We start from the raw sequence: 15,204 nt of genomic DNA, 5'->3' as shown, positions 1-15,204 counted from the left end.
GTGGTCCAGCTTTAGGAGATTTTTAAAGGCTACACCATTCAATGGAATACCTTACTGTACTTCATTTATTATAATAGACATATCCTCAGACACAATGTGAGACCAATGCCAAAGTTCTGGTTTCTTGGGAGTTCGGTTCTCCACTGGATATGATAGGGGGTGGTGAGACTACATGAGATTAGATATACAAAATATTTAGTGCTCTGCCTGCCACGTGTTAAGAATGCATTAAGTGCTTGGCTGGGTGCAGTGGCTCGCACCTGTAATCCCAGCACTTTGGGAGGCCAAAGTGGGTGGATTGCCTGAGGTCAGGAGTTCAAGACCAGCCTGGCCAACATGGTGAAACCCTGTCTCTACTAAAAGTACAAAAATTAGCTGGGCGTGATGGCACACGCCTGTAATCCCAGCTACTCAGGAGGCTGAGGCAGAAGAATCGCTCGAACCTGGAACGTGGAGGTTGCAGTGAGCCGAGATCATGCCACTGCACTCCAGCCTGGACAACAGAGCAAGACTCAAAACAAAAAACAAACAAACAAACAAACAAAAAGGAAAAAAGAGAACAAATTAAGTTGCATTAAGTGCTGACTACTATGATCCTTTCGTTGTAAAATATCAAATGCACATTTGCATCTAGGACAAGAGAACCCCAGAAGACATCCAAACCACTAACAGGGATGACTGCATGGTTTTGAGACTGAAGATTGATTTTTGCTCACTGAGCTCTTTTACTTTTTCTACAGTCTGTTTAATGATGGGATATTCCTATTCAATAGAAACATTTCAACAAAGGGTGAAGAAATTTGAGCCCCAGAGGGAAAGAGATTAAGAGAAAAGCACTCTCCCTTCTCCATACAGATAAATAGCTGAAGATGAACTTAGGGCAAGATGCCTTCCTCTGAGGAATGGACCGTGTTTAGGTATCAAGGGTTTCTCAGAACTCATGGTTCCTCCCATGAAGCTCCATCAGCCCGTCCCACGCTCACCGTGGTGTGAACACCTCAACTTACCTAGGTTGCCCTTGGAAAAACAAGTGTCAGCTCACCCTGAAAGCAGTTTTTGGTTCCAGTCTCCCTGCTCCTATCTCTTGAACTTTCAGGAACTCCAGACCCCAGTATGATAGAGTTGACCCAACGCCCATGGGAAACTCACTCCAGGTCCTGGAGATGACAAGATGGTTCTCTCATGACCTCGCACAGAAGCTTCACGCCATTGTCTTCCACAGGGTTCATGCTAAGGCTCAGGTGTGTCAGCCATGAGTTACCCATAAGCGCAAGTGCAAGAAAACCACAGCCAGCTGTGTCCAGGTGGCACTGATTCAGCCTGTGGGGCGCACACATGGGAAAGAAGATCGTGACGCTCATTCCCCAGCATGGCCTCAAGTGAGCTGCTGCTCTCCTCCCATCTCCAGTCTGCTTCTGTGTAGGAGGGGTCATATTTGTTTTTTTTTTTTTTTTTTTTTTTTTTGAGGAGTCTTGCTCTGTCACTCAGGCTGGAGTGCAGTGGCAAGCTCTCAGTTCACTGCAGCCTCTGCCTCCTGGACACGAGATTCTGCTGCCTCAGCCTTCTGAGTAGCTGGGATTACAGACATGCGCCACCACACCTGGCTAATTTTTGTATTTTTAGTAGAGAAGGGGTTTTATGATGTTGACCAGGCTGGTCTCAAACTCCTGACCTCAGGTGATCTGCCCGCCTCGGCCTCCCAAATTGTTGGGATTACAGGCATGAGCCACCGCACCCGGCAAGATTTAAGACCTTCCCTCTGACAGAACCTATCCAAATGAGGAGGCAGTAAACCAACTCTGGTAATATGACAAAAGGCGGCTCTTTAACATTCCCCCCAAAATCACACTAGTTCACCAGCAATGGATCCAAACCAAGAAGACATCCTCTATTTTCCTGAAAAAATTCAGGAGCTTAGTTATTAAGCTAATCAGGGAGGGATTAAAGAAATGTGAAGCCTAATGCAAGGAAATCCGAAATATGATAAAAGCAAAGGGAGAAATATTCAAGGAATAGCTTAAAAACAATAAAAAAAAATCAGGAAACTTTAGACACATTTTTAGAAATGTGAAATGGTCTGGAAAGTCTCAGCAATAGAATTGAACAAGTAGAAGAAAGAAATTCAGGCTGGATGCGGTGGCTCACACCTGTAGTCCCAGCAGCACTTTGGGAGGCCAAGGCAGGAGGATCACCAGGTCAAGAGTTTGAGACCATCCTGGCCAACGTGGTGAAACCTCACCTCTACTAAAAATACAGGCTAGGCATGGTGGCTCACACCTGCAATCTCAGCACTTTGGGTGGGTGAGGCGGGTGGATCACCTGAGGTTGGAAGTTCAATACCAGCCTGACCGACATGGAGAAACCCCGTCTCTCCTAAAAATACAAAAAATTAGCTGGGCATGGTGGTGCATGCCTGTAATCCCAGCTATTCGGGAGGCTGAGGCAGGAGAATCGCTTGAACCCAGGAGGTGGAGGTTGCAGTGAGCCGAGACTGCACCATTGTACTCCAGCATGGGCAACAAGAGTAAAACTCTGTCTCAAAAAAAATAAAAATAAAAATAAAAATAAGTTAGCTGGGTGTGGTGGCACACACCTGTAGTCCCAGCTACTTGGGAGGCTGAGGCAGGAGAATTGCTTCAGTCCAGGAGTCAGAGGTTGCAGTGAGCTGAGATTGCACCACTGTACTCCAGCGTGGGTGACAGAGCAAGACTCTGTCTCAAAAAAAAAAAAAAAAAAAAAAAAAATTAAAAAAAAAAAATCAGAGCTTGAAGTCAAGAGGTCTTTGAATTAACCCAATCCACCAAAGAAAGAAAAAAGAATATTTGAACAAAGCCTCCAAGAAGTCTGGGATTATGTTAAATGCAAACCTAAGAATAATTGGTATTCCTGAGAAAAAAGAATTCTAAAGGCCTAGAAAACATATTTGGGTGCATAATTGAGGAAAACTTCCCTGGCCTTTCTAGAGACCTAGACATCCAAATACAAGAAGCACAAAGAACACCCGGGAAATTAATCACAAAAAGATCTTCACCTAGGCACATTGTCATCAGCTTATCCAAAATTAAGATGAAGGAAAGAATCTGAAGAACTGTGAGACAGAAGCACCAGGTAACCTATGAAGGAAAACCTATCATATTAACAGATTTCTCAACAGAAACCCTGCAAGCTAGAAGGGATTGGGGCCCTATCTTCAGCTTCCTCGAACAAAACAAGTATCAGCCAAGAATTTTGTATCCAGCAAAACTAAGCATCTTATATGAAGGAAAGATACAGTCTTTTTCAGACACACAAATGCTGAGAGAATTTGCCATTACCAAGACTCCACTAAAAGGAGCTCTAAATCTTGAAACAAATCCTGGAAACATATCACAACAGAACCTCTTTAAAGCATAAATCACACAGGACTTACAAAACAAAAATATAAGTTAAAAAGCAAAAACAAAAAACAAAACCCAAGGTACACAGGCAACAAAGAGAACGATGAATGCAATGGTACCTCACATCTCCATCCTAACATTGAATGTAAACAGTCCAAATGCTCCACTTAAAAGATACAGAATGCAGAATAAAGAACTCACCAACCAACCATCTGCTGCCTTCAGGAGACTCACCTAGCACATAAAGACTCACATAAAGTAAAGGGGTACAAAAAGGCATTTCACGCAAATGGACACCAAAAGCGAGCAGGGGTAACTATTCTTAGATCAGATGAAATAAACTTTAAAGCAACAGCAGTTAAGGAGACAAAAAGGGACATTGTATAATTATATAATCCTTGTCCAACAGGAAAATATCAAAATTCTAAACATACATGCGCCTAACACTGGAGGTCCTAAATTCATAAAACAATTACTAATAGACCTAAAAAATGAGATAGATAGCAACAAAATAATACTGGGGGACTTCAATACTCCACTAACAGCACTAGACAGGTCATGAAGACAGAAAGTCAAAGAAACAATGGATTTAAACTATACTTTGGAACAAATGGACTTAACAGATCTATACAGAACATTTCATCCAACAACTGCAGAATACACATTCTAATTAACAGTGCATGGAACTTTCTCCAAGATAGACCATAACAGGCCAGAGAATGAGCTTCAATAAATTTAAGAAAACTGAAATTTTATCAAGCACTCTGTCAGACCACAGTGGAATAAAACGGAAATCAACTCCAAAAGGAACCTTCAAAACCATGCAAACACATGGAAATTAAATAACCTGCTCCTGAATGAGCACTGGGTCAAAAATGAAATCAATATGGAAATTAAAAAATTCTTCAAACTGAACAACAATGACACAATCTATCAAAACCTCTGGGATACAGCAAAGGCAGTGCTAATAGAAAAGTTCATAGCCCTAAACGCCTACATCAAAAAGGCTGAAAGCACAAACTGACACTCTAAGGTCGCACCCTCAAGGAAGTAGAGAAACAAGAGCAAACCAACCCCAAACCCAGCAGAAGAAAGGAAATAACCAAGATCAGAGCAGAATTAAGTGAAACAAACAAAAAAATACAAAAGATAAATGAAACAAAAAGCTGGTTCTTTGAAAATATAAAATTGATAAACCATTGGCAAGATTAACCAAGAAGATAAGAGAAAATCCAAATAACCTCACTGAGAAACAGAACAGGAGATATTACAACTGACATCACCGAAATACAAAAGATCATTCAAGGCTACTAGGAACACCTTTATGCACATAAACTAGAAAACCTAGAAGAAATGGATAAATTCCTAGAAAGATCCAACCCTCCTAGCTTAAATCAGGAAGAATTAGATATCCTGAACAGACAAGTAACAAGCAGTGAGATTGAAATGGTAATTTAAAAATTACCAACAAGTCCAGGACCAGACGGATTCACAGAATTCTACCAGACATTCAAAGAAAAATTGGTCCCAGAATTGGTATCAATCCTTTTGACACTATTCCACAAGATAGAGAAAGAAGGAACCCTCCCTAATTCATTCTATGAAGCCAGCATCACCCTAATACCAACACCAGGGAAGGACATATCAGAAAAACACACACACACACACACAAAACTACAAAGCAATATCCTTGATGAACATAGATCCTAAAATCCTTAACAAAATACTAGCTAACCAAATCCAACAACATGTCAAACAGATCAAACCCACCAAGACCAACATGTCAAACCCACCATGATCAAGTGGGTTTCATACCAGGGATGGTTTAACATGTACAAGTCAATAAATGTGATATACCACATAAACAGAATTAAAAATCACATGATTTCAATAGATGCAGAAAAAGCATTTGACAAAATCCAGCAATGCTTTATGATTAAAACTCTCAGCAAAGTTGGCATACAAGGGACATACCTTAATGTAATAAAAGCTATCGACGACAAACCCACAGCCAACATAATACTGAATGGGGAAAAGTTGAAAGCATTCCCTTTGAGAACTGGAATAAGACTGAGGTCTTCTGAGCAGGCTGCACCATGGTCAAGCCATGGTGACCTCTGTGACCCACATGTACACATCCAGAAGGCCTCTGGAGCCAGAAAGTCTAGGATAACAGGAAAACCACAAAAGAAAAACAGCTAGCTCCTGTCTTAGCTGATTAGCCAACCCTGTGGCATTCTATCATTGTAACATGCTCTACCCTAACTGATCAATCAACCTTGTGACATTGTGCCCTGTGACCCCTCCCACCTTGTGACAATGTACCATGTGACATTCTTCCCCCGCCCACAATAAACGTCCTCAAACTGTTACTTTCCACTGCTCATCCCTAACCTATAAAACTAGCTCCAGAATATCGCAAGGACAAAAAACCAAACACCACATGTTCTCAACTCATAGGTGGGAATTGATCAATGAGAACACATGGACACAGGAAGGGGAACATCACACACTGGGGCCTGTTGTGAGGTGGGGGGAAGGAGAGCATTAGGAGATATACCAAAAGTTAAATGACGAGTTAATGGGTGCAGCACACCAACATGGCACATGTATAGATATGTAACTAACTTGCACGTTGTGCACATGTACCCTAAAACTTAAAGTATATTTAAAAAAAAAACTAGCTCCAAACCCACCACCCTTCACTGACTCTCTTTTCGGACTCAGCCTGCTCACACCAAAGTGAATAAACAGCCTTGTTGCTCACACTTAGACTGTTCAGGTTGTCTCTTCACTTAGATGCATGCGTAACAAAGACAAGGATGCCCACTCTCACTACTCCTCTTCAACATAGTACTGGAAGTGCTAGCCACAGTAATCAGACAAGAGAAAGAAAAAAAGGGCATCCAAGTCAGGAAAGTCAAACTGTCACTGTTTGCTGACGATATGAATGTTTACCTTGAAAGCGCTAAGGACTCCTGCAGAAAGCTCCTAGAACTGATAAAAGAATTCAAGTTTCCAGATACAAGATTAATGTACACAAATCAATAGTTCTATACACCAACAGCCACCAAGCGGAGAATCAAATCAAGAACTCAACCCCTTTTACAACAGCTGCAAAACACAACACAAGTTGGGAATACACCTAACCAAGGAGGTAAAAGACCTCTACAAGGAAAACTACAAAACATTGCTGAAAGAAATCATAGACAACACCAATGAATGGAAACACATCCCATGCTCATAGATGGGTAGAATCAATATTGTGAAAATGGCCATACTGCCAAAGCAATCTACAAAATTCAATGCAATCCCCATCAAAATACCGCCATCGTTCTTCACAGAATTAAACAATTCTAAAATTCAAATGGAACCAAAAAAAGAGCCCACATGGCCAAAGCAAGACTAAGCAAAAAGAACAAATCTGGAGGCATCACACTACCTGATTTCAAACTATAAGGCATAGTCACCAAAACAGTGTGGTACTGGTGCAAAAATAGGCACATAGACCAATGAAACAGAATAGAGAACCCAGAAATAAACCCAAATAATTACAGCCAACTGATCTTCAACAAAGCAAACAAAAACCTAAAGTGGAGAAAGGACACCCTTTTCGACAAAGGGTGCTGAGATAATTGGCTAGCCTCATGTCGGAGAATGAAACCGGATCCTCATCGCTCACCTTACACAAAAATCAGCTCAAGATGGATTAGAGACTTAAACCTGACCGGGTGCAGCGGCTTACACCGGTAATCCCAGCACTTTGGGAGGCTGAGGCGGGCAGATCAGGAGTTCGAGACCAGCCTGGCTAACACGGTGAAACCCCGTTTCTACTAAAAATACAAAAATTAGCTGGGCGTGGTGGCGGGTGCCTGTAATCTCAGCTACTGGGGAGGCTGAGGCAGGAGAATCACTTGAACCTGGGGGGTGGAGGTTGCAGTGAGCTCAGATTGTGCCACTGCACTCCAGCCTGGGTGACAGAGCAAGACTGTCTCCAAAAAAAAAAAAAAAAAAAAAGACCTAAGACTTGATACTATAAAAATTCTAGAAAATAACATGGGAAAAACTCTTCAAGACATTGGCTTAGGCAAGGATTTCATGACCACGAACCCAAAAGTAAATGCAATAAAAACAAAGATAAATAGCTGGGACCTAATTGAACCAAAGAGCTTTTACACAGCAAAAGAATAGTCAGCAGAGGCCGGGCGCGGTGGCTCACTCCTGTAATCCCAGCACTTTGGGAGGCCGAGGCAGGCGAATCACAAGGTCAGGAGATTGAGACCATCCTGGCTAACATGGTGAAACCCCATCTCTACTAAAAACAATTAGCCGGGTGTGGTGGCAGACGCCTGTAGTCCCAGCTACCAGCTACTCGGGAGGCTGAGGCAGGAGAATGGCGTGAACCCGGGAGGCAGAGCTTGCAGTGAGTGGAGATCACGCCACTGCACTCCAGCCTCACGACAGAGTGAGACTGTCTCCAAAAAAAAAAAAAAAAAAAAAAAAAGAATAGTCAGCAGAGTAAACAGACAACCCGTAGAGTGGGAGAAAATCTTCACAATCTAGAGTCGAGTCTACAATGAACTCAAACAAATCCGTAAGAAAAAACAATCTCATCAAAAAGTGGGCTGAGGACATGAATAGACAATTCTCAAGATATACAAATGGCCAACAAACATAAAAAAGGCTCAACATCACTAATAATCAGGGAAATGGAAATCAAAACCACAATGTGATACCCCATCACCCTTGTAAGAATGGCCATAATAAAAAAATAAAAAAAAAACACAGTAGATGCTGGGGTAGATATGGTGATCAGGGAACACATCTACACTGCTGGTGGGAAAGTAAACTAGTACAGCCACTATGGAACACAGTGTGGAGATTCCTTAAAGAACTAAAAGTAGAATTACCATTTGACCCAGCAATCCCACTACTGGGCATCCACCCAGAGAAATAGTCAATATTCGAAAAAGACACTTGTACCCATATATTTATAGCAGGACAACTGACAATTGCAAAATCGTGGAACCAACCCAAATGCCCATCAATCAATGAGTGGATAAAGAAATACACACACACACACACACACACATACATATATGATGGAATACTATGCAGCCATAAAAAGGAATGAATTAACAGCATTTGCAGTGACCTGGATGAGATTAGAGACTATTATTCTAGGTGAAGTAACTCAGGAATGGAAAACCAAACACGATATATTCTCACTGATATGTGGGAGCTAAGCTATGAGGACACAAAGGCATAAGAATGATACAATGGACTTTGGGGATTTGGGGGGAAGAATGGGAGGGAGGCGAGGGATAAAAGACTTCAAAACATGGTGCAGTGTACACTGCTTGAGCGATGGGTGCACCAAAATATCACAAATCACCACTAAAGAACTTACTCATGTAACCTGGCTGGGCATGGTGGCTCATGCCTGTAATCCCAGCACTTTGGGAGGCCGAGGCAGGCAGATCACCTGTGGTCAGGAGTTCAAGACAAGCCTAGACAACATGGCAAAACCCTGCCTCTACTAAAAATACAAAAAGTAGCCAGGTGTGGTGGCACACAGCTGTAATCTCATCTACTTGGGAGGCTGAAGCAGGAGAATCACTTGAACCTGGGAGCGGAGGTGGAGGTTGCAGTGAACTGAGATTGCTCCACGCCACTCCAACCTGGGTGACAGGGCCAGACTGTCTCAAAACACAAGAAAAGAACTTACTCATGTAACCACCTGTACCCCAATAACTTTTGGAAAAATAATGAGAACTGCATCTGTGTAGTGTCTGTATCACTAGCAACTAATAAATGCAGTAGTAATCGACACATTGATCCTCATTATTCATGGATTCTGTATTTGTGAATTTTCCTACTTGCTAGAATGTGTTGGTAATTCTCCAAATCAATACCGGGAGTGCTCAGTCCTTCCTGGACATGCATATGTGCAGAGCAGATAAGAACCTGAGTCTCCAGACACACATGTTGCTCCCAGTGGAGGCTGAACTGATTTCAGCTCTCCACTGTCAACAATGTCCTTTTTGAGGGTATTTAGTGCCATGTTTGTTGGATTTTTGTGCTTTTTGTGGGCAATTTTGTTTTGTTTTGTGATGCAGTCTCACTCTGTTGCCCAGGCTGGAGTGCAATGGCACGATCTCAGCTCATGCCAGCTCACTGCTACCTCCACCTCGCAGGTTCAACTGATTGTCCTGCCTCAGCCTCCTGAGTCGCTGGGATTACAGGTATGCACCACCACACCTGGCTAATTTTTTGTATTTTTAGTAGAGATGGGATTTCACCATGTTGGCCAGGCTGGTCTTGAACTCCTGAGCTCAAGTGATCCACCCGCTTCAGCCTCCCAAAATGCTGGTATTACAGGTGTGAGCCACTGTGCCCCGCTGCAATTTTGTTGTTTAAAATGACCTCCTGGCCGGGTACCGTGGCTCACGCCTGTAATCTCAGCACTTTGGGAGGCCGAGGCGGGCAGATCACGAGGTCAGGAGATCGAGACCCTCCTGGCTAACACGGTGAAACCCCGTCTCTACTAAAAATACAAAAAATTAGCCGGGCAAGGTGGCAGGTGCCTGTAGTCCCAGCTACTCGGGAGGCTGAGGCTGAGGCAGGAGAATGGCGTGAACCCGGGAGACGGAGGCTGCAGTGAGCCGAGATCGCGCCACTGCACTCCAGCCTGGGTGACAGCGAGACTCCGTCTCAAAAAAAAAAAAAAAAAAAAAAAAAAAGACCTCCTAGCATAGCCGCCAAAGTGCTCTCCGATGCCGGGGAGCGTGGGGAGGCTGTGAGGTCCATCATTTGTGTCAGATGGGCTTTGTCAGGCACGCGTCACAGTGCCGTTGGTCATGCGCTCAATGTTAACGAATCAACGATGTGTATCAAGTAAAAGTCATTGAACAGAAACATGAAATACATTTTCATCAATTGATGACAATGTGACTAGAGGTTCACAGGAAGCTAACCCTGTACCTCTCCCAGGGGCAATGGCTCTGTGCTGGCTGGTTCAGTGCTCAAGGGTGACTTTGTAGAACATGATGACCTCCAACTATGAGAACTGACTGTCCTTGAACAAATGACTTCCCACTGTAAGATAACACAAAGGCAGACCCAGAATTTTCCAAGAAAGGATGAAAGCTAGGAGACATGGACAGAATTCAGCATATACCAGGTTCCTTCATGTGACGATGTCCACATCCCCTCCCCACTGCTTTCTGCTTTGAGAGCTACACCACGCTATGTTAGAAAGCTAGGAAGTCCTTGTAAGGGAGCAAGCCAGACTCACATCAGCCTCTGCAGACTACAGTGGGGAAGCCTCATGGATCGACACAGCAGATTCACACCTTCGTTCCCCAGGCCGTTGTTGGATAGGCACAGGTGTGTCAAGCTCCGGTTGCTGACGAGGGCTGAGGCCAGACTCTGGCAACCCGTGGCTGTGATGCCACAGTCCTGCAGTCTGCAAGAAGAGAGCCCCAGAGAGGACATGATGAGGTGTCTTCTTAAAGTTCCATCTCTCCCTCCTTTACAAGGAGGAGAAAGACATATCACCCCCATAGTTGGCATGTCCTTGCAGACATATGGTGAAGTCACATCCTCTCTGCCTTTAACTTGCAAACTCAACTCCAGTGCATCAGCCCCAAAAGAATACTCTAAGTATTGTGGGTGATTAGATCTGCCAGTCACAATGGGGAATGGCTGGGCAACATTGGTCTGCTCACTGCTCGGCCATTTCCAGTCCCCACATGGCTATGATGTAAGGCTTTGCCGAAAATGAGTAATTTTTCCAATTTATTTTCTTATTTATTTTTATTTATTTGAGATGGAGTCTCGCTCTGTTGCCTAGGCTGGAGTGCAATGGCATGATCTCAGCTCACTGCAACCTCTGCCTCTCAGGTTCAAATGATTCTCCGGCCTCAGTCTCCTGAGTAGCTGGGATCATAGGCGTGCACCACCATGTTTGGCTAATTTTTGTATTTCTAGTAGAGACGGGCTTCACCATGTTGGTCAGGCTGGTCTCGAAGCTGGTCTCCAACTCCTGACCTCAGGGGATCCGCCTGCCTCTGCCTCCCAAAGTGTTGGGTTTACAGGTGTGAGCCACTATACTGGGCCAATTTTTCCAATTTAAAAGTATACTTAGGCCAGGCACCGTGGCTTATGTTTGCAATCTCATTTTGAGAGGCTGAGGCGGGAGGAGTGCTTGAGCCCAGGAGTTCGAGACCAGCCTGGGCAACATAGCAGGACTCTGTCTCTAAAAAGAAAAAATTAGCTGGGCATGGTGGTACATGCATGTAGTCACAGCTACTTGGGAAGCTGAGGCAGGAGGATCCCTGGAGCCTGGGAGGTAGAGGCTGCAGTGAGCTGTGATTATGCCACTATACTCCAGAACAGTGAGCAAGACCACCCCCCAAAACAGTACATTTAACACATCATGACCCTTAGGCATAAACTAGATACTCTGTCTGCTTTTGAGATGGAGTTTCGCTCTTGTTGCCCAGGCTGGAGTGCAATGGTGTGACCTTGGCTCACCACAACCTATGCCTCCCAGGTTCAAGTGAGTCTCCTGCCTCAGCCTCCCGAGTAGCTAGGATTACAGGCACCTGCCACCATGCCCAGCTAATTTTTTTGTATTTTTAGTAAAGATGGGGTTTCACCACATTGGCCAGGCTGGTCTTGAACTGCTGACCTCAGGTGATCCGCCCGCCTCAGCCTCCCAAAGTGCTGGGATTACAGGTGTGAGCCACCACACCTGGCCGTTTAAGCAGCTTTTTATGTAGCACTGAAGTGATTCCAGACACAGTCGCTACATAAGTGATAGGTGTTTTGCTGTAACAAGAACTTGGAGTGAATGCCCCTTCCCCTTGAGAATATGACACCCAAGACAGAGAGCTCAGGGTGTGATGGGGCCACAGCCCGTCACCTTCTGAGCCTGGATGTCTCACTGCTGATACCAGCACTGCCATCCAGGTAAGATTAAAGGTCACCTAGAGCTGCAGTGTCCAGAATGGGAGCTGCTAGCCCCACATGGCTACTGAGCTCTTGACATGGGTCTAGTGTGATGAGGAAACTGACTTTCCCATTTAATTTAGATTTGGCTGGCCACATGTGGATTAGTGGTTGCCACGCTGGGTGGCTCAGCTGAATCGGCCCCACTCTTGACTCCTGGCATCACCATCCAAGCACCGTCCAAATGTGGACAAGTGACACAGCCTTTCCGAAGCTGTCTCATCTGTCAATATGGTTATCAACAGCACCTGCTCCATAGACCTGTTTTGAGAACTCAGCGAGGAAGGGTTGGAGGGATTTTAGTGCTGTGCTTGGCACAGCTCAGTAAGCATTGAATAGTGGTTGCTATAACTGCTGCTGCTGCTTCGCCTCCCTCCCTAGATCAGTTATCAGTAAGCAAGTGGGCCGGGCATGGTGGGCTCACACCTGTAGTCCCAGAACTTTGGGAGGCCAAGGCGGGAGGATCGCTTGGGCCCAAGAGGTCGAGGCTGCAGTAAGCTAAGATCTTACCACTGCACTCAGCTTGGGCAACAGCAAAACTCTGACATGGAAAAGGAAAGAAGTGATATCCCTTTAGGTGTTAGGGGGTGCAGAAATGCTGCCCCCTGCGTTTCCACTCGGAGGCACTTCTGCTAGACCACCACAGGCCTGGGTTCATCCCTGCTCTGGGCTCCCACGTCTCCACAGGAGGTGGTGGGATTGGGATTTTGGGTGACCCTCCCCCTTTTTGAGCCTCTCTGTGCCCAGCAGCCCAGAATGCATGAGCTCTGGCCTGGACTTTACCAGGCAGAGAGGAGCCTGACCCCCACCCGCGTTCGTTGAGTGACTGAGTGGGTATACCTCTCCAGTCGTGGGGCCAAGCATCCACTAACCCACAGTGTAAGCTGCACACATAAGCCTCTCACCCAAGAGAGCTTTATCAAGAGGGAAGGTCATTATGCAATTTCCACCTGGCTGATTCCCGCGTCCACCTTTTATCTCCATTTAGAGTTTGGGAGCAAGAACAGATGTTTTTCAGGTCAGACTTACACCCCACATTGGGCAAGTCTTGGGAGGTCCCAACTTCCTTCCTCACCCCTGGTTTGTGCATCTGCTCATTCCTCTCCCACCATGACCTGGAGAATCGAAGTTACGATAATCCCAGTGGAAAGGAAGTGGCACTCACATCAGCTTCTGCAGTGTGCACTGGGAGACCCTCAAGGCATCACTGAGAGGCGTCACTCCCTGGTCTGTCACCTTGTTTCCTGCCAGGCTCAGAGATTTCAGGCTGGGGGAGTTCGTAAGGATTTGGGAGATCTTCAGGTAACAGGCGTGGGGCAATCCACAGCAATCCAGCCTGCAGAGACAGGCAACATGAACCAATCCCAGCTCTCATCCAAAGCAGCCCATTTCCCCTCTATTCAGCACACGTCAGCAGCGCTGGCCATTTTCCTGGTCCTCGGACTCTGTCTGCTCCTGCCTCCAGGTCTGAGAAGTTGCTGTTCCTTCCATTGCAACCTCCCCTCCTCCCTCCCTCAGGTTTTCATGGGGTTCACGTCCTCATTCATATCTCTTGAAGGTCGCCTTTCAGGTAAGCCAGACCTTAAACGGTGCCTACCCCACTTCCCTCCATTATCTCAACATTCATAGCAACCCACCCCAGCCAATTTTTTTTTTTTTTTTGAGACAGGGTCTTGCTCTTGTCACCTAGGCTGGAGTGCAGTGGCATGATCTTGGCTTACTGCAACCTCCGTCTCCTGGATTCAAGCAAGTCTCCTGCCTCAGGCTCCTGAGTAGCTGGGATTACAGGTGCCCGCCACCATACCTGGCTAATTTGTGTATTTTTAGTAGAGACGGGGTTTCATCTTGTTGGCCAGGCTGGTCTCGAACTCCTGACCTTGTGATCCACCCGCCTTGGCCTCCCAAAGCACTGGGATTACAGGCGTGAGCCACCGCGCCTGACCTCCAGCCAACGTTCCACATACTTATGTTAGTGCTTGTTTCCTGCCTGTCTTCCTTCCTAGAATGTCATCTCCATGAAGGTGGAGGCCTGGTTGCTTCGTTCTCTATGGTCCCCTCGGCAGCTGCGACGGTGCCTGGTACACAAAGGGCACTTGAGCATTTGCCGAAGGGCACGAGCTTCCAGGATGACCGGCGGTATTTACAAAAGACTAATGTACACAGCTACCCCACGAGCCAGCACATCCACCCCCAAGTCTAACACATCACTTAATTCCCTATTAACTGAGTAGCTTAGCATCTCTGCAACTCAGTTTATGCCCTGGAAATGAGGACAGCATTTCCAACCTCAGTGGTGGTTGTGAGGATTAGATGTTAGAATAGCCACAAAACATTTAGGCCAGGGCCTGGCTAGGGCGGAGATGAAGGAAGCAGATTTATTTTATTATTTTTTGAGACAGTCTCACTCTGTCACCCAGGCTAGAGTGCAGTGGTATAATCTCGGCTCACTGTAACCTCTGCTTCCCGGGTTCAAGTGATGCTCCTGCCTCAGTCTCCCAAGTAGCTGGAATTATAGGTGCATGTCACCACGCCTGGCTAATTTTTGTATTTTTAGTAGAGACGGGGTTTCGCCATGTTGGCCAGGCTGGTCTCGAACTCCTGACCTCAGGTGAGCCACCTGCCTTGGCCTCCCAGAATTCTGAGATGATAGGCATGAGCCACTGTGCCTGGTCTGTGTTGAATTTTAGACAACTTTTAGAGCTCTCCAAGCCTATACATGCTCCTGCCGTGTGTGTGCACACATCATTCTTTTTGTCTTGCTTTGCTTTCCCTGTGCTGGCCTGTGAGCATCATGAGAGCAGAAATCTTGTTT

The 15,204-nt window shown here is 45.5% G+C and overlaps 1 protein-coding gene across 1 annotated transcript in view; it reads right to left on the bottom strand.

Moving 5' to 3' along the window:
* The window catches only part of NLRP5 (NLR family pyrin domain containing 5), a 61,931-nt gene that overhangs the window by 9,684 nt on the left and 37,043 nt on the right, over window positions 1-15,204 (bottom strand). Inside the window, 3 exon segments of the mRNA XM_054465503.1 lie at window positions 1,150-1,320; window positions 10,675-10,845; window positions 13,558-13,728. Of these exon segments, the coding sequence (XP_054321478.1) occupies window positions 1,150-1,320; window positions 10,675-10,845; window positions 13,558-13,728 (513 nt within the window).

Source organism: Pongo pygmaeus, chromosome 20 (assembly GCF_028885625.2).
Source record: "Pongo pygmaeus isolate AG05252 chromosome 20, NHGRI_mPonPyg2-v2.0_pri, whole genome shotgun sequence".
Taxonomy (NCBI): domain Eukaryota; kingdom Metazoa; phylum Chordata; class Mammalia; order Primates; family Hominidae; genus Pongo; species Pongo pygmaeus.
Note: the sequence above shows the minus strand (reverse complement) of the source record. Positions and strands in the feature narration are given on the sequence as shown.